The 24,560-nt window shown below is 45.4% G+C and overlaps 1 protein-coding gene across 1 annotated transcript in view; it reads right to left on the bottom strand.

Moving 5' to 3' along the window:
- The window catches only part of LOC124718881 (acetylcholine receptor subunit alpha-like), a 638,987-nt gene that overhangs the window by 295,394 nt on the left and 319,033 nt on the right, over positions 1-24,560 (bottom strand). The window contains 1 exon segment of the mRNA XM_047244518.1: positions 17,789-17,898. Coding sequence (XP_047100474.1) covers positions 17,789-17,898 — 110 coding nt within the window.

Here is a 24,560-nt window from a genome sequence, read left to right as displayed (position 1 = left end):
CTGTATTTTAATTTAAAAAACCTACCTGTTACCAACTGTTCGTCTAAATTTGAAAGCTTATGTTTGTGACTATTACAGCGCCATCTAGCGGGCCAACCATAGCGCCATCTGGTTTCCCCCTTCAAGCTAAACAAATTTTGTTCTTTGTAGTTTTTTCGTTTGACACTTATTTCGTGAGATATTGGCCCGGTCACGATCAATGGACCACCCTGTATTTCGTTTGTTCATGTGTTCAGTACGCAGTTTGTCCTTTCCGAGTCTTATTTCTTAGCGTGGTACGTATTTGGGCTGGACCGTTCCACGACCGAATTTTGGTGTGTCTGTACCAGCAGGGTGCAGGGGGGGGGGGAGGGGGGGGGGGCAGGAGGGAGATGAGTAGCGTGTGAGGCTTTTATTCCCCGCTTGCTTTTACGCATTCCTATGAGCAGCTTTAAGGTCTCTTAAGTGATACAACTGTGCTTTATCACATGTCAAAATCTAAACATCTTCTGACATGTATGCATGTCGTCGTCGTATCCTTGTCTCGGGTCTTATAATGCTGTTAACATCTTTAACGTGAATCACACCGAGTCAATAGTGTTGTATACTGTGTACATGACAACTGCTAAAAATCACCAAAATATTGAACCATGTATTCTTCCTAACATACTGCATTGGCACAATAATTTTTATATCCTGTCAATCCTGGCATTGCAATTTTAACGCAGTTCTGTAATGTCCTACGGGTCATGTGGTCAGTCACTACAGAATATCCATTGATGAATATTTGACCATCCAAGGTTGAATGTTCTCAGTGTAATACTACTTCGATGGAGCTGTAAATACCTTGTTCATGAGTTGTATCCCATGTTTTGTATAAGAGGAAGGCTTATTATGGTATTTTATTTGCTGTGGGCAAGACAAGCAACGTCAATATTTTGTGTGTGTGTGTGTGTGTGTGTGTGTGTGTGTGTGTGACAGTGTTATGGCCATCAAGAATTAGCAGGAGAGGATCTTCTTTCGTGGCTTGGTCGTCATAATTAAGATTCGAAAGCAGTCTGTAAATAGATTTTCTTGAACCCACCCACGTGGAGCCGCTCTCATTAAAATGCCTAGCAGGTTTCTCCTCGTGAAAATCATTAGTAGTGGGACAAAAGTTCCTCCCGGACTCATTCAACACTCAGCAGTAATGATAAGACCTGCTTCCCCTCTACTCCCCCTTTCACTTTTTTTTTTTTTTTTTTCATTTATTGAATTTCAATTCCCCCCGAAGGGGGCGGGCTGGCAGCAGCTTAGTATGCCGCTCTTCAGCCGACAGATTTTGTGACAAAGATCAAGAGAACAAATAATAAAAAACAGGCGATAAAATCGGAGACTTAGAGAGTAACAAGGCGAAAAGAAATCGTGGAACTTAAAACAACAACACAGGGATGATGACGCTAATAAAAATACATATGAAGCAGACAGGGAAAACAATAGACAATTAAAAAAAACACGGCGACAGTCTGGATTCTGTTCGCAAAGGACATAAAATTCACACCTAGCGACAGCATGGTTTCTGTTCGCAACACGAGAAAGACAAACAACACTGAATAGTCAGTCACTGGAACACTGCACTAAAAAGTCGGCAAATGTGACACCACAGTCGAGAGCAGGTGGGGGGAGTCGAGAGCAGGTGGGGGGAAACTGGACAGAAGATGGGAAAACAAAAAAGGGGGGAAAGGAGAGTAAAAGCGAAGGGGGGAGCCGGGAAGGGAGCTGAAGGAGGATGAGGACCCATAAGAGGGGTGGGGGGCAGATGCGACAGGGAGTGGGGTAGGCAGAGGAGGGGAATACAAAAGGACTGGGGGGGAGAAGGGAGGTAGGGAGAGGTTTAATGGGGAGAAAAACAGGACGGAAGGGGGGGAGGTGGGAGCCCAGGGAAAGGACAGAGGAAAGGAGGGGGATTGAGGATCAGAGTTGATAGGAAGGATAAATGGAGGGAGAGAGGGCATCATCTGGGAGGGGGAGTTGACAGAAGCGACCTTGGGAAAGGAGATGTAGGGTGTAGAGATGGAGGGTAGGGGGGACACAATGGTGAAGACGTGGCAGGGGGCGGGGATGGGAGAGGAGAGGAGCAACCAGGGGGTGAGGGGGTTCCCTTTCACCCCACTCTATGGTATCTGAAGCAGCAACGCGGCGTTTGCCTCTGAGAATGGCAGTCAATCGAGGGACCTAGCTTTATACAGCGTGTCCAGAAAAGGACTCCCTGCTTTCAAAATTAAATATCTCGAAAACAAAGATCGATAGAGGAATACAGTAAACGGTATGTTTATTGTGAAAGCTGTAAGAAGTTTATACAGCAGTTTGAAATAATAGTTACAAAAGCTGCTAACAGATGGCGCTGTTATCGCCATACGTAATGCCTAGTATAAATAGTAATCCGAAGCCCAGAGCGATCAGTTCCACTATTGAAAGGTGAAAGGAGGTTAGCGTACCGAAGGAAGAGATTAAACCCATGTACTCCATCGAACAACGCGTTTTTCTGGTGCTAGAGTACCACAGGTTAGAAGAGAGTCCTACGGCAACAAGGCGAAGTTTTCAAGCACGATTTAATGTTCCAAATGGACCCGATGCGAAAACCATTCGTACGCTCTTCGCAAAATTTCAACGAACAGGCAGCGTAACCGATGATCTAGTGGGGCTTGTTGGCCGCAAGCAAACCGCAGCTACGCCTGAAAATATCGACACAGTTTCTGGAATTATTTAGCGAAATCCAATGCCATCCGTCCGTAGAATTGCGTCTGAGACTGGTTTGAAGCGTTCCAGCACGCAGAAAATACTGAGAAAGAGCCTACACATGTTTCCATTCAAAATTCAAACGCACCAGGCCATACCCGTACGAGCTGTGCAACAAAGGGTTGTCTTTGCTAATCAGATGCTCACAATGATTGATAGTGAAGGATTTGATGTTGGCTGCATCTGGTTTACAGATGAAGCACACTTCCACCTGAATGGATACGTGAATAAGCAGAACTGGCTATTTTGAGGTTCCGAAAAGCCATATTGGTGTGAAGCGAAAGCCCTGTATTCTCCTAAAGTTACTGTGTGGGCTGCAGTATGCAGCAGAGGCATTATTGGCACTTTTTTCATTTGAGAAACGGTCACTGGTGCACGTTACGTTGCAATTTTGGAACAATTTGTCGACACACAGCAAGCGTTAAGAGGATCGACCAGGTACTGCATGGTTTATGCAACATGGAGCCCGACCACATCGGACCGAACAAGTGTTTCGCTTTCTTGTGGAATACAACGGGAATCGAGTCATTGCTTTGGAATATCCAAACTTTACTGGTGCAGGCATGGATTGGCCTCCATATTCGCCGGATTTGACTCCCTGTGACTTTTTTTTGTGGGGCACAGTGAAAGACATGGTCTACCCGAGCTTGAATCGCCGATCTCTGTGGCATGTGAATCCATTTCGGTTGAGACACTACGAAATGTGATGGCGAATTTCATTCTTCGTTTGCGCCACCTCTGTACTGCCAATGGTGAACATTTTGAAAACATTGTGATGTGATTGTTTGCAAAGACTGTTTTCATACGATTATTTTACTTATGTATGCTGATATGAGCAGTACAGCGCACAGCGCCATCTGTTAGCAGATTTTGTAACTATTATTTCAAATTGCTGTATAAACTTCTTACAGCTTTCACAATAAACATACCGTTTACTGCATTCCTCTATCGATCTTTGTTTTCGAGATATTTAATTTTGAAATCAGGGAGCCCTTTTCTGGACACCCTGTACGATGGACAATCCTGACTCGTGCTAACTAATTATAACATTCTGCTGATTGGAATGTTCATCGAGCTCACGCTTCGGGAAACTAAATACCTGTAAGCATGAGCGCAATAAAGCGGAAGTTGTTGAGCCAAAACACTTCTGTGGCGGCATATGAGATTGAGCACTTAACACTTTCTTTCCCGCAGTGACAGAAAACGCCTTATGTCGTTTTTCATCATACTGACAAAGAATTACTTGGTGACCAACTGCGACTGTTTTCAGTACGTACATTATTTCCATGATAAAATGTTATTTTTTTGTGTAAGTTTCATGAAATCGCCGAAGTTGATCTTGTAACTTTACCAATGAATGCATGTGGGATTCCATTTCTCTCACATGACTGCCACAACGAACACTGCGGATGAACTCATCTGAGCTCATAGAATATCGGTAGCATCACATACTTGACAAGTTTCTCTTCCTTATCATTAAATAGAATAGACTGCTTTCAGATTTCTGTACTAACTTGATCGTTCGAGAGAGAAGTTCAGACCAAAAAGCGTTGGTATAGTGGTTCTAGTAGAATAAATTACTTTCACAGCATTTAGGGAGATGTGTCTTTTTACTGACAGAACCTGTAAAGCATTAATAATGACATTTTTATTCCAAATCTTCCTTTTTAGGTTCTGGGAGTTACGTCGTTACGAGGCATACACAAATCCGATCAGAAGCTCCACAGGGATTGCAATTTGTGTTGTTTCCTATTAGAGGCACACACTGCAATCCTAAAATTTCTCATCTAAGCCTAAACACACAGCACAAAATTAATACCTGATCGTAAAAATCGATAAGGATACGATGATGATAAAGTCCCATACTGTGTAACAAGGCGTAGGGGACGATGCGGGAGACCCGCACCGCCGTACTAGACAAGGGCCTAGCGGAGGTGGTTTGTCATTACCTTCCTCCGACCGTAACGGGGATGAATGACGATTGTGAAGACGACACAACAACAGCCAGTCATCTAAAGGCAGGTTAAAATCCCTGACCCCGCCGGGAATCGAACCCGGGACCCTGTGCTCGGGAAGCGTGAACGCTACCGCAAGACCACGAACTGCGGGCGATTAGGATATAACATAAGAAAAGAAGTGGCAGGTCATAAGAAGTGAATTGTAAATACTATAAATTTTAATTAATATTTTATAGAGACATAATACTTTTTTAATGATGTAAGGTATGCTTACTTTTTACCGATCTGTTTAATAATATACCTTCAAAAATACGAAATAAAAGTTTGGCGTACTTCGTGTCAGATTAAGACCTTAAGGCGCGACACATTCTCACTACTCGCCGAATAAGTCATATCAAAACAACAGGTTTAGAAATTAACTCTCTCTTTCATAAATTTCTGTCGCTGCCCAGGTGAGTAGCTCACTGGCTCATTGGCTGGCAGCCAGATGGAGCTGCTACCTAATAGAAGTACTTGTAGTTACCGTCATCTGCAATTCAGAGACTGGTTTGATGCACCTCTATATGCTAGTCTACCCTCTGCAAGTTTCCTCTAATGTGAGTAACTAGCTTATCCTACATCTATCTGACTCTGCTTACTGTATTCATCTCTTGGTCTCCTCTACAGTTTTTACCTTCCTCTCTCCCTCCATTACCAAATTGATGATTCATTGATGCCTCAGTATGTATCTGGTCAACCGATACCTTCTTGAGTTAAGTTGTGCCACAAAGTTCTTTTCTTCCTAATTCTATTCAGTACCTCCCTATTAGTTACTCGATGTACCCATCTTATCTTCACCACCCTTCCACACCACACATTTTAAAAGCTTGTAGACTCTTCACTTTCGTACATGGCTATTCTCCAGATTAATATCTCCGGAAGAGACGTCGCAACACATTTGTATAAAATGTTAACAAATTCCACTTTTTCATAAATGTATTCCTTGCTCTTGCCAGTCCACATTTTATACTCTCTCCATTTCGATCGCTAGTTATTTTTTCCCCACAAGTAACAAAACTCATCTACTATTTCCAGTATCAGTTTCTGCTTCTGTCTCGGCAACGCCCAATTTAATTCGACTACATTCCATTCTCCATGTTTTACCTTCGTTGGTCTTCATTTTATAACCTCTAGCTTAGACGTTATCTGTTCTGTTGAACAGGCTCTTCCAAATTCTTTATCGACTCTTACAGAATTACTTAAACTACGTCACTAGCAAACCTCAATCTTTCTATTACCCCCCCCCCCCCTTGTATTTTACTTCAATTCCCAAATTTTCTCCTTGGTTTTATTCACTGCTTGCTCAGTCTACACATCTACACAATAAAGAACGTCGAGGATGAGCTACAAACCTTTCTCACTCCCTTATCCACTACTGCTACTGCTTCTCGTTCACGCCTTCGACTCACAACTACAGTATAGTTTCTGTAGAAGTTGTGGAAACTTTGATTTCTGCTACCTACAAAGTTTCGAAGACTGTACTCCAGCAAATTTTGTTCTAAATGTAGAAATGCTATAAATGTAGGTCCGAGTTTTTTCAACCTCCAATCTACAAAAAGTCTTACAGTCAGTACTGTCTCGCGTGTTCCTACATTTCTTCAGAACCCAGACTCATCTTCCCCGAGGTCGGCTTCCACAGCTTCATTCATTCTGCTGTAAATGATTCGTAACAGTGCAGCAGCAGTAATAGCATCGAAGGAAACAAACACAGCGTGAGAACATGGCCGGAGAAAAAAAAAATACGTGTCGCCTGGAACAGGATTCACTTTTCTCCTACTGCTGCACCTCCAGACAGACCTAGAAGAATCACGAACGGTGTTGAGAACAGTTGTACACAGTTGCAGCAGACAGCAGTCCATGGCTGCACCTGCGAAAGTGGACAGAAACAGTGTGTCACATGCAGTGCACAGAGTTACAATTCCAATGTAGTTTCCTCCAAGTTCTGAAATGGTCGAAATTTCAAACTGCAGCAAACAACAATGCGAAATGCAGTGAAACGTAGTGAACTACTCTACGCAATGGCGGCTGCAACAATTTACACACTTCACTTCACACGCTGACGCAACAGTCAGACCTCATGCAACAGTCATCACAATAACAGCGGTACATTAGCGTTTGTTATGGTTGCGTCTGCTCATTGAAACCGCGGTGCTGCGAGAATGTACTCTTCCGCAATCGTAAGCTACAGCGTCTTTGCTTACGCTCAATAGGCCCTAGTGGGATTACCGACGATGCAGTTCATGTGTTGACTTCCAAGGCCGGCAAATACCAAAATACCTTTTTTTGTGTTCTCTGCTGTGTAGTCAAGTGCTCGAACATGAAGCTATATTAGTAACGACTTATCCTGAAAAAAATGGAAATTTGCAGTAGGAATAGTGCAGATTGCTCTGAGCACTATAGGAGGTCATCAGTCCCCTAAAACTTAGAACTACTCAAACCTAACACATCATACACATCCATGCCCGAAGCAGGATTCGAACCTGTGACAGTAGCGGTCGCACGGTTCCAGACTGTAGCGCCTAGAACTGCTCGGCCACCCCAGCCGACAATAGTGGAGATAACAGCGGTTTTATTCGGCATTTACTATCGATAAGAGAGAGGTAATACCATTTGCAGCGCATTACGTCATCCAAGGTGTCATGATGGAGACAGTGGAAGGAAGGATATTTGGCTCGCTTTACCGCTAACATCGACAAATCCAATAGTCAACATGCCGATCCCATAGAGATAAGGGATAAAGGCCAGGAGAAGAAAGAAGAAGACGTGCCAATTGTTTGGCTGAAATTGGAGAGACATACATGTGAGGAATGTGGAGTATGATTTGATATATTTTGAGTCAAGATTTGATTTTATGGCTGATATAAATTGGAACATAATCTAACTTGTACGTTACCTATTGTCGTTATACACTACTGGCCATTAAAATTGCTACTCCACGAAGATGATGTGCTACAGATGCGAAATTTAACCGACGGGAACAAGATGCTGTGATATGCAAATGATTAGCTTTTCAGAGTATTCACACAAGGTTGGCGTCGGTGGCGACACCTACAACTTGCTGACATGAGGAACGTTTCCAACCGATTTCTCATACACAAACAGCAGTTGACCGGCGTTGCCTGGTGGAACGTTGTTACGATGCCTCGTGTAAGCAGGAGAAATGCGTACCATCACGTTTCCGACTTTGATAAAGGTCGGATTGTAGCCTATCGCGACTGCGGTCTATCGTATCGTGATATTGCTCCTCGCATTGATCGAGATCCAATGACTGTTAGCAGAATACGGAATCGGTGGGTTCAGGAGGATAATACGGAACTCCGTGCTGGATCACAACGGCCTCTTATCAGTAGCAGTCGAGATGACAGGCATCTTATCCGCATGACTGTAACGGATCGTGCAACCACGTCTCGATCCATGAGTCAACAGATGGGGACGTTTTCAAGACATCAACTGTTGTGGTTGGCAGGAGAGCCAACACCGTGTTACTAGAGGAAGCCGAAAGGCAAGCGTTTTAGCTCACGCAGGCTGGCGTGAGGTCTGGAACAGGACAAGGAAAGTAGAATTTAGAAAAAACGGACGTAGCTGGTGGAATACTTAACTTTAATCCATTAATGGTGAACGTCGCTCTGGACGGTACATTATTCACAGTATCAATAGTAACTGGTAGTGGCACCTTGCTAGGTCGTAGCAAATGACGTAGCTGAAGGCTATGCTAACTATCGTCTCGGCAATTGAGAGCGTATTTTGTCAATGAACCATCGCTAGCAAAGTCGGTTGTACAACTGGGGCGAGTGCTAGGAAGTCTCTCTAGACCTGCCGTGTGGCGGCGCTCGGTCTGCAATCACTGATACTAACGGACCGTGGCCGATTTAAAGGCTACCACATAGCAAGTGTGGTGTCTGGCGGTGACACCACATCAACCATCTGCATAAACAGTGCGACGACGTTTGCAGCAGCACAGACTATCAGCTGCGAGACCATGGCTGCGGTTACCCTTGACGCAGCATCACAGACAGGAGCGCCTGCGATGGTGTACTCAGCGACGAACCTGGGTGCACGAATGGTAAAACATCAGTTTTTCGGATGAATCCAGGTTCTGTTTACAGCATCATGATGGTCGCATCCGTGTTTGGCGACATCGCGGTGAACGCACATTGGAAGCGTGTATTCGTCATCGCCATACTGGGGTATCACCTGGCGTCATTGTACGGGGTGTCACTGGTTACACGTCTCGGTCACCTCTTGTTCGCATTGACGGCACTTTTAACGGTGTACGTTACATTTGAGATGTGTTACGACCCGTGGCTCTACCCTTCATTAGAATCCCTACATTTCAGCAGGATAATGCACGAACGTATGTTGCAGGTCCTGTGCGGGCCTTTGTGGATACAGAAAATCTTCGACTGCTGCCCTGGCCAGCACATTCTCCAGATCTCTCACGAATTGAAAACGTCTGGTCAACGGTGGCCGAGCAACTGGCTCATCACAATACGCCAGTCACTACTCTTGATGAACTGCGGTATCGTGTTGAAGCTGCATGGGCAGCTGTACCTGTACACGCCATCCAAGCTCTGTTTGACTCAATGCCCAGGCGTATCAAGGCCGTTATTACGGCCAGAGGTAGTTGTTCTGGTTACTGATTTCTCAGGATCTATGCACCCAAATTGCGTGAAAATGTAATCACATGTCAGTTCCACTATAATATATTTGTCCAATGACTACCCGTTTATCATCTGCATTTCTTCTTGGTATAGCAATTTTAGTGGCCAGGTCCGCAGCTCGTGGTCGTGCGGTAGCATTCTCGCTTCCCACGCGCGGGTTCCCGGGTTCGATTCCCGGCGGGGTCAGGGATTTTCTCTGCCTCGTGATGACTGAGTGTTCTTTGATGTCCTTAGGTTAGTTAGGTTTAAGTAGTTCTAAGTTCTAGGGGACTGATGACCATAGATGTTAAGTCCCATAGTGCTGAGAGCCATTTGAACCATTTTTAGTGGCCAGTAGTGTAACTTGTACGTTAGCTACTGTCGTTATACTTATGGACGTGAATTATTAACAAAAGTACGCTGAGGGAAAAAAATCGCAACCCCCAAGGAGGAACTGTGCGACATAAACCAAGGATGGTAGGCGTGTTTCCACATCTGAGACATGATGGCTCTTCATATTTTGCGCCGGTCACATAAGGTTGGTGTTAGTAGCTAAACAAGGAGACTGCGCATCGTGTTTTTGCTTTATATACACGCTGTAACGATCAGAAGCGTTAGTTACCTTTGCGACAGTACGTGGTGAGCTGGGGGTTAGTCAAGAATGCCTCTAAGGCGACGAGGTAACCATTATCAATCAGTCACTGAGTTTGAACGAGATCGTGTAATAGGGCTACGAGAAGCTGGATTTCCCTTCTGCGTTATTGCAGGAAGACTTGGCAGGATGTACATGATTGTTGGCAGCGGTGGCCACGACAATTTACGGTCGCAAGAAGATGGGGTTGCAGACTGCCATGTGGCACTACCGAGAGGGACGACTATCGCGTTCGACTCATGGCTATGGAGCATCATACTGCAGCAATTTCGGCAGAAATTGGCACAACGAACATAACGAACGACGATCTACTGCAAATACACTCCTGGAAATTGAAATAAGAACACCGTGAATTCATTGTCCCAGGAAGGGGAAACTTTATTGACACATTCCTGGGGTCAGATACATCACATGATCACACTGACAGAACCACAGGCACATAGACACAGGCAACAGAGCATGCACAATGTCGGCAGTAGTACAGTGTATATCCACCTTTCGCAGCAATGCAGGCTGCTATTCTCCCATGGAGACGATCGTAGAGATGCTGGATGTAGTCCTGTGGAATGGCTTGCCATGCCATTTCCACCTGGCGCCTCAGTTGGACCAGCTTTCGTGCTGGACGTGCAGACCGCGTGAGACGACGCTTCATCCAGTCCCAAACATGCTCAATGGGGGACAGATCCGGAGATCTTGCTGGCCAGGGTAGTTGACTTACACCTTCTAGAGCACGTTGGGTGGCACGGGATACATGCGGACGTGCATTGTCCTGTTGGAACAGCAAGTTCCCTTGCCGGTCTAGGAATGGTAGAACGACGGGTTCGATGACGGTTTGGATGTACCGTGCACTATTCAGTGTCCCCTCGACGATCACCAGTGGTGTACGGCCAGTGTAGGAGATCGCTCCCCACACCATGATGCCGGGTGTTGGCCCTGTGTGCCTCGGTCGTATGCAGTCCTGATTGTGGCGCTCACCTGCACGGCGCCAAACACGCATACGACCATCATTGGCACCAAGGCAGAAGCGACTCTCATCGCTGAAGACGACACGTCTCCATTCGTCCCTCCATTCACGCCTGTCGCGACACTACTGGAGGCGGGCTGCACGATGTTGGGGCGTGAGCGGAAGACGGCCTAACGGTGTGCGGGACCGTAGCCCAGCTTCATGGAGACGGTTGCGAATGGTCCTCGCCGATACCCCAGGAGCAACAGTGTCCCTAATTTGCTGGGAAGTGGCGGTGCGGTCCCCTACGGCACTGCGTAGGATCCTACGGTCTTGGCGTGCATCCGTGCGTCGCTGCGGTCCGGTCCCAGGTCGACGGGCACGTGCACCTTCCGCCGACCACTGGCGACAACATCGATGTACTGTGGAGACCTCACGCCCCACGTGTTGAGCAATTCGGTGGTACGTCCACCCGGCCTCCCGCATGCCCACTATACGCCCTCGCTCAAAGTCCGTCAACTGCACATACGGTTCACGTCCACGCTGTCGCGGCATGCTACCAGTGTTAAAGACTGCGATGGAGCTCCGTATGCCACGGCAAACTGGCTGACACTGACGGCGGCGGTGCACAAATGCTGCGCAGCTAGCGCCATTCGACGGCCAACACCGCGGTTCCTGGTGTGTCCGCTGTGCCGTGCATGTGATCATTGCTTGTACAGCCCTCTCGCAGTGTCCGGAGCAAGTATGGTGGGTCTGACACACCGATGTCAATGTGTTCTTTTTTCCATTTCCAGGAGTGTATGTTACTTCAAGGACAGGTCAGAGCAAGATGTCCTGTAGCGTTTGTAACGCCGGAAATGCATCTCCTCCTATTTCCATCTATTGTACTATAATTTTTTTCCTTGTTTTGTTACCTCAAGATATGACATTTCTGTGTCTTTATATATTGTAATTATTTTACTGTTTGTGTATATATATATATATATATATATATATATATATATATATATATATATATATATATATATGCATTTATGTCGCTGTATAATTGGTTTGTTTTGTAAATATTATTTGTGTTTTTACGCTGGGTCTTGCCTAGGGAAAACTATGCTATCGAACGAATACATCGATAGGTCGTGTGGAGAACCATAGTGTTTAGGATCTTTGCAGGGCCTTTGCGGATACAGAAAATCTTCGACTGCTGCCCTGGCCAGCACATTCTCCAGATCTCTCACCAATTCAAAACGTCTGGTCAATGGTGGCCGCGCAACTGCTGCGTGGAGCACGGGCAGAGCAGACAGAGTCTGGCTCGAGTAGGGCAGTGGAGCAGGTGTGTTGTGTGACGCTCCCGCGAGTTGCCGCGCTTTCGGGGTTTGGAGCATGTAATTGCGCTCGACTTGATATGATAGTTTCTGACACGGTGTCGCGGACGGGAAGTATTAGCTGGCACACATCGAGAGCCCGTTTGGCCTGGTGACCGTGTCGAGAAGAAGGCGCGCCAACATCCAGCTTTTGCAACAGTGACGGCCGACAATGAGTGGCTGTCGCCACCTCCTCGATTGACGACTTCAAACCTTCAATCAACCAACAAGGAAGACTGGAAGCACGTAAAGTTTTAGAACTGTATGGCAGACCTCAGCTTTTAAAATTGTTGCATCACAACATTACAGCAACTTAGCATGAACCTTTGTAGCTCATTGTCCCAATCGCATTATCAAGCAAGGTTCCTTCCTTTTCCGAAATGAACCCCAGTGTCGTTGAAATTCAGACGCCAGCATTAAAGTAATATCATTCCATTTTAGTGCTTTAATTTCAAAGTTCAGTTAAGGTATTCATAGCTGGCTACAATATTTAGATTACACAAGCACAAATTAAGAGTGCGAATTTTGTTAGCATATTTTAGCTTACCTGTGACTGTAGCTCAGCTTGTTACGTACTAAATTTTACTATTGTTGATTGTTCAGAATCATTTAATTCAAGTTCAAAGTTAAATCTCTTATTTCTAAATTGCGTAGATTCCAGTAGCTTTTGAAATGATTGTTGAGGTAGCCCAAGACTAACCGTATTTTACTGAATTTCGATGTGCTTCAGAAACAAAGCTCACTATTAATTTCAGTCACTAAATTAACTTTCAATTTTCCGGTTTTATTAATTCTTTTGCTAAATTAAGTCAGAGTGTAGCGAAATTTATTACTTCTGACAAACTTTCAGTTTTCACACTACACGTGTCAACCTTCAGTTGCCACGCTTCTAGTGCTAATTATATGTGTAATAACCTTTCTTTTTCAGTTACTGTACTAATTGCCCATAGGACTGGCGACCGTAATTTTCCCCAAATCTCAAATATCTAATTACCGCTAGTTAATTGTTAACGTAACAGCCGCACATTTACTTTCTTTATTAACTTTACCCCTTTTCAAAATTAATTTCCACCAGTTTCAATGGCATTTTTCCTTTCATTTAGATGTAACCCTTTCCTCCCCCTTTACCAACAGATTAGCTTCGGTGACGATTGCTTTTCCCAAATTTCCATTAAGTACACGCGGTTTAATTTTTCACTGTCATTACGGTCGATAAGTGAGGGGGAGGTTACACGTTCATTCCAGTGATCCCAAAGCACCGCTATTTGCGACTTCAGTGGTATCAAGAGATCTCACTGGAGGGCAGGATGGAGGTTGTTGTGTTTTCAGATGAAAGCTGGTTCTGCCTCGGTGCAGTGATGGCCGAGTTGGTTAGGGGGCTAATTGAGGGAGTGCAACCAACCTGTCTACGGGCAAGAGAGACTGGACATACATCTGGGGCTATAGTCTGAGGTGCGATTTCGTATGTCATCAGGAAAGCTGTCGTGGTTATCTAATGAAAAAAATTGAACACGTTCAGCAGTCCTTACGATGTTGCATGGCAACCAGCTTCGGTGCTTCAGTGCTTCTAACTGACGATGAGAGTGTTAACTCCAATCGACAGTAGTCAACATCTATGAACTGTAGCTGTAACAACGGTGTTGTGTATTCAACCGTAAACTACCGAAACGGGTAGCCATACAATAAATAACAACGGTGTTGTGTATTCAACCGTAAACTACCGAAACGGGTAGCCATACAATAAATAACATACACTACTGGCCATTAAAATTGCTACACCAAGCAGGAATGCAGATGATAAACGGGTATTCATTGGACAGATGTATTATACTAGAACTGACATGTGATTACATTTTCACGCAGTTTGGGTGCAGAGATCCCGAAGAATCAGCACCCAGAACAACCACCTCTGGTCGTAATAACGGCCTTGATACGCCTGGGCATTGAGTCAAACAGAGCTTGGATGGCGTGTACAGGTACAGCTGCCCATGCAGCTTCAACACCATACCACAGTTCATCAAGAGTAGTGAGTAGCGTATTGTGACGAGCCTGTTTCTCGGCCACCATTGACCAGAAGTTTTGAATTGGTGAGAGATCTGGAGAATGTGCTGGCCAGGGCAGCAACCGAACGTTTTCTGTATCCAGAAAGGCCCGTACAGGACCTGCAACATTCGGTCGTGCATTATCCTGCTGAAATGTAGGGTTTCGCAGGGACCGAATGAAGGGTAGTGCCACGGGTCGTAACACATCTGAAATGTAAAGTACACTGTTCAAAGTGCCATCAATGTGAACAAGAGGTGACCGAGACTTGTAACTAATGGCACCCCATACCATCTCGCCGGGTGATACGCCAGTATGGCGATGACGAATACACGCTTCCAATGTGCCTACACCGCAATGTCGCCAAACACGGATGCGACCATCCTGTTGCTGTAAACAGAACCTGGATTCCTCCGAAAAAATGACGTTTTGCCATTCGTGCACCCAGGTTCGTCGTTGAGTACACCATGGCAGGCGCTCCTGTCTGTGATGCAGCGACAAGGGTAACCGCAGCCACGGTCTCCGAGCTGATAGTCCACGCTGCTGCAAACGTCGTCGAACTGTTCGTGTAGACGATTGTTGTCTTGCAAACGTCCCCCTCTATTGACTCAGTGATAGAGACGTTTCTGCACGATCCGTTACAGCCATGCAGATAAGATGCCCGTCATCTCGACTGCTAGTGATACGACGCCGTAGGGATCCGGCACGGCGTTCCGTATTATTCTCCTGAACCCATCGATTCGATATTCTGCTAACAGTCATTGGATTTTGACCAACGCGAGCAGCAATGCCCCGATAATATTAACCGCACTCGCGATTGGATACAATCCCACTTTTATCAAAGTCGTAAACGTGATGGTAAGCATTTCTCCTCCTTACACGAGGCATCACAACAAAGTTTCACCAGGCAATGCCGGTCAACTGTTATCTGTGTATGAGAAATCGGTTGGAAACTTTCCTTATGTCAGCACGTCGTAGGTGTCTCCACCGGCGCCAACCTGTGTGAATGCTCTGAAAAGCTAATCATTTGCATATCACAGCATCTTCTTCCTGTCGGTTAAATTTCGCTTCTGTAGCACGTCATCTGCGTGGTGTAGCAATTTTAACGGCAAGTAGTGTAGGAAGTACGGATGTACGCGTTCAATTTTTTTTGACATAGGTGAATGGCTCTCAGACTCCCAATAAGAAGGGTGGACATACAAAAACTGTCGTGGTTATCCCACGCACCTTGACTGCAAGTTCGTATGTCAGTCTGACGATTCGACCTGTTGTGCTGCCATCATGAAAAGCATTCCACAGGGCGTTTTCCAACAGGATACCACTCGCCCAAGATTACCAATTGTCACGTATTGCCTTGACCTGCTCAATCAACAGCTCTGTCTCCAAACGACCCCAAATGGGACATGATTGGACATGAACTGCTTCGTCATCCACAGACTGCATTAAGCAATCCTGTATTGACCGAGCAAGTGAAACAGGCATGGAACTCCCTTGCACAAACTGGCACCAGGCAGCTGCAAAACACAATGATGCACGTTTGCATATTTGTGTTGAACATATTGGCGGTTACACCAGTTATTAATGCGTCAATAGTTCACATTTGCAACTGCTTATTTCGCGTTTACATTAACCAGTGATCTTGCTGTGATAATCACTGAAATATCTAACCTAGACAAAAGTATATCCAAAAGTTCAAAAGTTCATTAGTGTACATTAATTACTTTTTGCTGTTATGATTTTTTTCGGTTGTGGTACGTTAATGTAAATAATTACTATTATAGCTGTAACAATCAGACAGCTCTTTCTTCTTTGTGGCAGTTGTTGCTAAACAAATATTACGTGTTTTTATGTGAGACGTGTTTGCTAAGTAAGTACCGTTTTGAAATTAAAAAAAGACATGCTAAGATAAAAAATTTATTTTTACAGTGGTGATGCAGTGGTTAACAAATCAGGCGGCAGACTTCTCTGAGGAGTGTATTCAAAAAATGGTACAACGTTATGACAAGTGCCTCAATATTGACGGAAATTATGTAGAAAACTAGATTAAGGTACAGGCATTCATGCAAAAATAAAATTATTGAGATATCTTATCACGTCTTTTTTTAATTTCAAAAGGGTACTTACTTAAAAAAACACGCCTTATATCATTTTAATTTTTTCAGGCTCTTATTTATAACTGAATTTCGTTCACATTAGTCATACAAGTAACATGGAGCAATTGAGGAAAACAGAAACGTCCAAGTAGTAGATTTTTCGTAATTTACTGTGTTTTCATTACAAATTGTCTGTAACAAACCTTGCCGCGCGGGATTAGCCGAGCGGTCTGGGGCGCTGCAGTCATGGACTGCGCGGCTCGACCTGGCGGAGGTTCGAGTCCTCCCTCGGGAATGGGTGTGTGTGTGTGTGTGTGTGTGTGTGCCTTAGGATAATTTAGGTTGAGTAATGTCTAAGCTTAGGGACTGATGACCTTGGCAGTTAAGTCCCATACGATTTCACACACATTTGAACATTTTTTTTGTAACAAACCTTGCTATTTTTGGACTATCAAAAGTTGATTGCCGCGTTGGGTTCAAATGGTTCAAATGGCTCCGACCACTATGGGACTTAACTTTTAAGGTCATCAGGCCATTAGAACTTAGAACTACTTGAACCTAACTAACCTAAGGACATCACACACATAGATGCCCGAGGCAGGATTCGAACCTGCGACCGGCCGGCGGTAGTGGTCGAGCGGTTCTAGGCGCTACAGTCCGGAACCGCACGACCGCTGCGGTCGCAGGTTCGAATCCTGCCTCGGGCATGGATGTGTGTGATGTCCTTAGGGTAGTTAGGTTTAAGTAGTTCTAAGTTCTAGGGGAGTTGTGACCTCAGATGTTAAGTCCCATAGTGCTCAGAGCCATTTTTTTTAACCTGCGACCGTAGCGGTCGCGCGGTTCCAGACTGTAGCGCCTAGAACCGCTCGGCCACCCCGGCGGGCCCAGGTTGGGGTTTCATATAAATCGAGTGAAGCTTTTATCGCTATCAAACGAATGCCAAGTATTCCGTTGCAATGGCTGTAGGTCGTAAGTACGGCATGAATGATAATGTTTGGGGGTATCTGGAGAGTAAATTCGAGTGAATGAAGTGCACGTTGTTGTACTTTGCTGTGTGTTGATTAAGAAGTAGCTGTATGCGTATTGGTTACTTCTGGAACAGAGAGAGTTGGTTCTTGGGTTGGGGTATCGTATAAGTCAATTGAATCCTTTTACGGCCACCTACCGAACGCCAAGCGTTGCATTTCAGGGCCTGTAGATCGTGTAACGTACGCTTGCGGAAGGGTACTCGAGGTAGCTGCGCAGTGCGTCGCGCCGCAGACGGGCTTGGGGGCTGGCTCGCTGTGTGGTTGGCGAACTACTCACTTGTTGTAGAGGACGATGTCTGGCCGCCAGATGTGGTCGGAGGGCACGTGCAGCATGTGGACGCCGCCGTACTCCTTGGGCTCCCACCGCAGCTTGTAGTCGTACCACGACTGCCAACACACAGAGCAGTCGAGACAGGCGCGCCAGGACTCTCACAGAAACTGGAGACGGCGGGGTGCTGGGCTGGAGGGGGGGGGGGGGGGGGGATCGCTACTGTGGCAGGGGAGGGAGGGGCAGGGAATACACAAAATAAGGAAAGCAGTACAACGCACTTCCCGAAACCACCTCACAAAATCGACATCAAAGACTTGAAAATGGTAGGCGTGTGGAGTGTCCAAAATACAGGGTGGTCCATTGATAGTGACCGGGCCAAATATCTCACGAAAAAACTACAAAGAACGAAACTCGTCTAGCTTGAAGGGGGGAACCAGATGGCGCTATGCTTGGCCCGCTAGATGACGCTGCCTTAGGTCAAACGGATATCAACTGCGTTTTTTTTAAAATAGGAACCCCCCATTTTTTATAATATATTCGTGCAGCTGAGTGGTCAGCGCGACGGACTGTCAATCCTAAGGGCCCGGGTTCGATTCCCGGATGGGTAGGCGATTTTCTCCGCTCAGAGACTGGGTGTTGTCCTAATCATCATCATTTCATCCCCATCGACGCGCAGGTCGCCGAAGTGGCGTCAAATCAAAAGACTTGCACCAAGCGAACGGTCTACCCGACGGCAGGCCCTCGCCACACGACATTATTATTTATTCCGCCAGTGCGGACGGTATTTGCTTTGTGATACGTTACCCGTGTTAAAATGGACCGTTTACCAATGACGGAAAAGGTCAATATCGTGTTGATGTATGGCTATTGTGATCAAAATGCCCAATGGGCGTGTGCTATGTATGCTGCTCGGTATCCCGGACGTCATCATCCAAGTGTCCGGACCGTTCGCCGGATAGTTACGTTATTTAAGGAAACAGGAAGTGTTCAGCCACATGTGAAACGTCAACCACGACCTGCAACAAATGATGATGCCCAAGTAGGTGTTTTAGGTGCTGTCGCAGCTAATCCGCACAACACTAGCAGACAAATTGCGCGGGAATCGGGAATCTCAAATACGTCGTTGTTGAAAATGCTACATCAACATCGATTGCACCCGTACCATATTTCTATGCACCAGGAATGGCATGGCGACGACTTTGAACGTCGTGTACAGTTCTGCCACTGCGCACAAGAGAAATTACGGGACGATGACAAATTTTTTGTACGCGTTCTATTTAGCGACGAAGCGTCATTCACCAACAGCGGTAACGTAAACCGGCATAATATGCTCTATAGGGCAACAGAAAATCCACTATGGCTACGACGAGTGGAACATCACCGACCTTGGCGGGTTAATGTAAGGTGTGGCATTTTGGGAGGAAGGATAATTGGCCCCCATTTTACCGATGGCAATCTAAATGGTGCAATGTATGCTGATTTACTACGTAATGTTCTACCGATGTTACTACAAGATGTTTCACTGCATGACAGAATGGCGATGCACTTCCAACATGATGGATGTCCGGCACATAGCTCCCGTGCGGTTGAAGCGGTATTGAATAGCGTATTTCACGACAGGTGGATCGGTCGTCGAAGCACCATACCATGGCCCGCACGTTCACCGGATCTGATGTCCTCGGATTTCTTTCTGTGGGGAAAGTTGAAGGATATTTGCTATCGTGATCCACGCCTGACGACATGCCTCAGCGCATTGTGAATGCTTGTGCGAACATTACGGAAGGCGAACTACTCGCTGTTGAGAGGAATGTCGTTACACATATTGCCAAATGCATTGAAGTTGATAGACATCATTTTGAGCATTTGTTGTATTAATGTGGTATTTACAGGTAATCACAGTGTAACAGCATGCGTTCTCACAAATTATAAGTTCATAAAGGTGCATGTATCACATTGGAACAACCGAAATGAAATGTACAAACGTACCTACGTTATGTATTTCAATTAAAAAAACCTACCTGTTACCAACTGTTCGTCTAAAATTGTGAGCCATATGTTTGTGACTATTACAGCGCGATCTATCACAAAGCGAAAAAAGTGGACCAACTAAAGCATTCATATTTCTTTACGTACTACACGATGATGTATTAAAAAATGGGGTTCCTATTTAAAAAAAAAAACAAAAAAAAGTTGATATCCGTTTGACCTATGGCAGCACCATCTAGCGGGCCAACCAAAGCGCCATCTGGTTCCCCCGTTCAAGGTAGACAAGTTTCGCTCTTTGTAGTTTTTTTCGTTTGACGCTTATTTCGTGAGATATTTGGCCCGGTCACGATCAATGGACCACCCTGTGGAGACGTTGGTAGTAAAAATCTAGTTCTTCACAACTTACTTCAAATTTTTACACGATACACTAATAAACCTTTGGCCAGACATAGGCTACATATTTCTAATATATATAATATTGTAATATATAGATACACACATATGATATTGTAAGTAGGCTGTTTAGGTTTTCTTATTGGTAACGCCACGTAGCGCTCTGTGTGAGAATCACTGGCTGCGCTGTGTGCAGTCTGTGGCTAGTTTGCATTGTTGTCTGCCATTGTAGTGTTGGGCAGCGGCAGCTGGATGTGAACAGCGCGTAGCGTTGCGCAGTTGGAGGTGAGCCGCCAGCAGTGGTGGATGTGGGGAGAGAAATGGCGGAGTTTGGAAATTTTTAAGACTGGATGTCATGCACTCCTATGTATATTATGATTTTTCAACACTATTAAGGTAAATACATTGTTTGTTCTCTATTAAAATCTTTCATTTGCTAACTATGCCTATCAGTAGTTAGTGCCTTCCGTAGTTTGAATCTTTTATTTAGCTGGCAGTAGTAGCGCTCGCTGTATTGCAGTAGTTCGAGTAACGAAGATTTTTGTGAGGTAAGTGATTTGTGAAAGGTATAGGTTAATGTTAGTCAGGGCCATTATTTTGTATGGATTATTGAAAGTCAGATTGTGTTGCGCTAAAAATATTGTGTGTGAGTTTTAAGCACAGTCATGTATAAATTTTTCTAAGGGGGCGTTACAATATGTAAAGGGGCGTAGATCTCGTAAAGTTCTTGACTACTTAATTCTAAGTTTTCACGACCTGCAATAACATCATGATTATGTAGTGCATTAACAAACTTTTTTTCACGAAACTCAAATATTGTATAAGGTTTCGGGACTACAACCGGATGATGTTGCCGCGATATTTTGGCTGGCAACTGTTCAGCCATTTTCAGGTAAGTGTCTGCCACTGGAGAATGTTAGTTCACGGTGTCGGCTTTACAGCAAAAATTGGCGTGGAGACGCTGGCGCATTGGTGGCCGTCACAGGCGCACCCTCTATCGAAATCCGCGCCCTTTGCAAACATTGTTCCATCTGTAGCGCGCAGACGCATGCGGAAAGGGGAAACTGCGGGTCCACCCTCTGTCGGAACACGCACTCGCAGCGCTAAAAAAAGAAGTATGTCGCCAGACGTGTCATTATGAATAAAATACACTCCTGGAAATGGAAAAAAGAACACATTGACACCGGTGTGTCAGACCCACCATACTTGCTCCGGACACTGCGAGAGGGCTGTACAAGCAATGATCACACGCACGGCACAGCGGACACACCAGGAACCGCCGCCGTCAGTGTCAGCCAGTTTGCCGTGGCATACGGAGCTCCATCGCAGTCTTTAACACTGGTAGCATGCCGCGACAGCGTGGACGTGAACCGTATGTGCAGTTGACGGACTTTGAGCGAGGGCGTATAGTGGGCATGCGGGAGGCCGGGTGGACGTACCGCCGAATTACTCAACACATGGGGCGTGAGGTCTCCACAGTACATCGATGTTGTCGCCAGTGGTCGGCGGAAGGTGCACGTGCCCGTCGACCTGGGACCGGACCGCAGCGACGCACGGATGCACGCCAAGACCGTAGGATCCTACGCAGTGCCGTAGGGGACCGCACCGCCACTTCCCAGCAAATTAGGGACAGTGTTGCTCCTGGGGTATCGGTGAGGACCATTCGCAACCGTCTGCATGAAGCTGGGCTACGGTCCCGCACACCGTTAGTCCGTCTTCCGCTCACACCCCAACATCGTGCAGCCCGCCTCCAGTAGTGTCGCGACAGGCGTGAATGGAGGGACGAATGGAGACGTGTCGTCTTCAGCGATGAGAGTCGCTTCTGGCTTGGTGCCAATGATGGTCGTATGCGTGTTTGGCGCCGTGCAGGTGAGCGCCACAATCAGGACTGCATACGACCGAGGCACACAGGGCCAACACCCGGCGTCATGGTGTGGGGAGCGATCTCCTACACTGGCCGTACACCACTGGTGATCGTCGAGGGGACACTGAATAGTGCACGGTACATCCAAACCGTCATCGAACCCATCGTTCTACCATTCCTAGACCGGCAAGGGAACTTGCTGTTCCAACAGGACAATGCACGTCCACATGTATCCCGTGCCACCCAACGTGCTCTAGAAGGTGTAAGTCAACTACCCTGGCCAGCAAGATCTCCGGATCTGTCCCCCATTGAGCATGTTTGGGACTGGATGAAGCGTCGTCTCACGCGGTCTGCACGTCCAGCACGAACGCTGCTCCAACTGAGGCGCCAGGTGGAAATGGCATGGCAAGCCGTTCCACAGGACTACATCCAGCATCTCTACGATCGTCTCCATGGGAGAATAGCAGCCTGCATTGCTGCGAAAGGTGGATATACACTGTACTAGTGCCGACATTGTGCATGCTCTGTTGCCTGTGTCTATGTGCCTGTGGTTCTGTCAGTGTGATCATGTGATGTATCTGACCCCAGGAATGTGTCAATAAAGTTTCCCCTTCCTGGGACAATGAATTCACGGTGTTCTTATTTCAATTTCCAGGAGTGTATTTTCTCTAAAACGAAATTAAAGAGATCACCGGATCCCAAGCCTTGGCCAGCTGAAAGCCGCCATCATTATTTATATTTGTGCTAGCCGTATGTCCACAGATTCTTTAATTAACGAATCCAAATAGGATCTCGCCGGGGCCACGATCTTGGTGGCAGAATATTACACAGTGTGTCCTGTGGTAATACAATGCTCAGCTACGGTCGGCTTACTGGACTGCGAAAGTAGAGTGTGGCGCTCATGTTTTACGCACCTGCCATGTACTGTGCGTATCGTCTGACCTATGTAAGCTTTGTCCCGCTGGGGAGGAATTTTATAATTCCAGCCTTCCACAGTCCCAGATCATCCTTTTCCGAACCGATAAGAGCACTGATATTCACCGCTGGTCGGAAGATTTGCTTTAATTTTATATTTCCTTTGCGTCCTGTCTAAGTTAGACGACAGCCTCCGATGTATGGAATAAAAATAAATGTGCGGATAGATGTAGGCTACATATTTTTAACACATATGTTAAATCGCATATAAAGGGGAATCGTTGTTTGGAAAAATCTCCAGAATTTCTTAATCCATTTACGTCACGATTTTACATGATACTCTAATAAACATTTGGGCAGACACAGGATATAACACTGACGTACCTTCATTCGTTAAAATTAAACTATGCTTTGAGCCTTTATCCACAAGAGTTGATAGACGAACATACTGGAAAGACGTATTGTCCCGGAGCTAAAAATCAGTGAAAGAAATACGCAACGAGACTGCGAAAACAGCAACAAGTGAGTTAGATTATCACTAACCTTCATTAAAAGGAATAGCTATCAGACTCTGACATATTCTGATCGTCCGACTTTTGGGCATATCCCATATTGTATGGTGCGAGGGTAAACGAGCAAATCGAAAAACGACTTTAAGGCGAGCTTTGTTGAGATAGTTAAACAGATAACCGCTGTCTCAATATTTATCGCAGCAGAAGTCCGCAATAATGTACTTTAAACTACAGTGGAACAGAGGACGTAAAAAACAGGACAAGTGCGAATAGGAGTCGCACTTCGAGGGTTCCGTACATTCTTAATTATGTATATAAATCCATGTATATGTATATAAATCCATACCGTGAATCGAGAAATTCGACGATTTTTTCCCTGTTATCGAGATCGATACTGGCACGATATCTGTCCGGAGAAATCCAAGACTTTCGACAATCTATTAAGCTTAAATTTTTTGAGTTATTTCGCATTCGCTATTGTAATTTTTCATTGATTTTTGTTCGATTAACATGTTTTGCTAACTAGCAATTTGAAGATGTGTTGACTGCTGTAGTCTCTGCTGGGATTACTTGAAAGTGACACACACAGTGGTTACGGTTACTACAAGCCACACCACAAGTTGGGAAACGGGGCCAAATTTCTTGCAGTTAACTGTCGAGTTGAGATTTTCACAAATGTTTTATTCGTATCTTACAGAAACTAGCAGTACGGCAACAAACAGCCTTTTAAACAGGCCGCTAACGGCAATCAAGTAATTTATAGCAGTACAATAGTTTAAAAAGAATATTTTTTTAAAAAAACCAGAAGCTAGCAGTACGGCAATAAACTACTTTTTCAAATACGCCGCTAACGCCAATCAAAGTAATTTATAGCAATACAACAATTTAAAAAAAATTTAAAGAACATTAGTAAACAGGCTACTAAAGTAAATACAGAACTTTGTTAATAAAGTACGGTGAGGTAGTGAAGCTAGCAACACCGTCATTAAAAAAAATTAAACAGGTCTCAGCAAACACACGATTAATGGCAATAAAGGGAATTTACAAACTTGGAAGAATTAAAAAAAAACTTAAACAAAAGTGTCCTCGAATATCATTAGAACATAGT

The sequence above is a fragment of the Schistocerca piceifrons genome, chromosome 10 (assembly GCF_021461385.2).
Source record: "Schistocerca piceifrons isolate TAMUIC-IGC-003096 chromosome 10, iqSchPice1.1, whole genome shotgun sequence".
Taxonomy (NCBI): domain Eukaryota; kingdom Metazoa; phylum Arthropoda; class Insecta; order Orthoptera; family Acrididae; genus Schistocerca; species Schistocerca piceifrons.
Note: the sequence above shows the minus strand (reverse complement) of the source record. Positions and strands in the feature narration are given on the sequence as shown.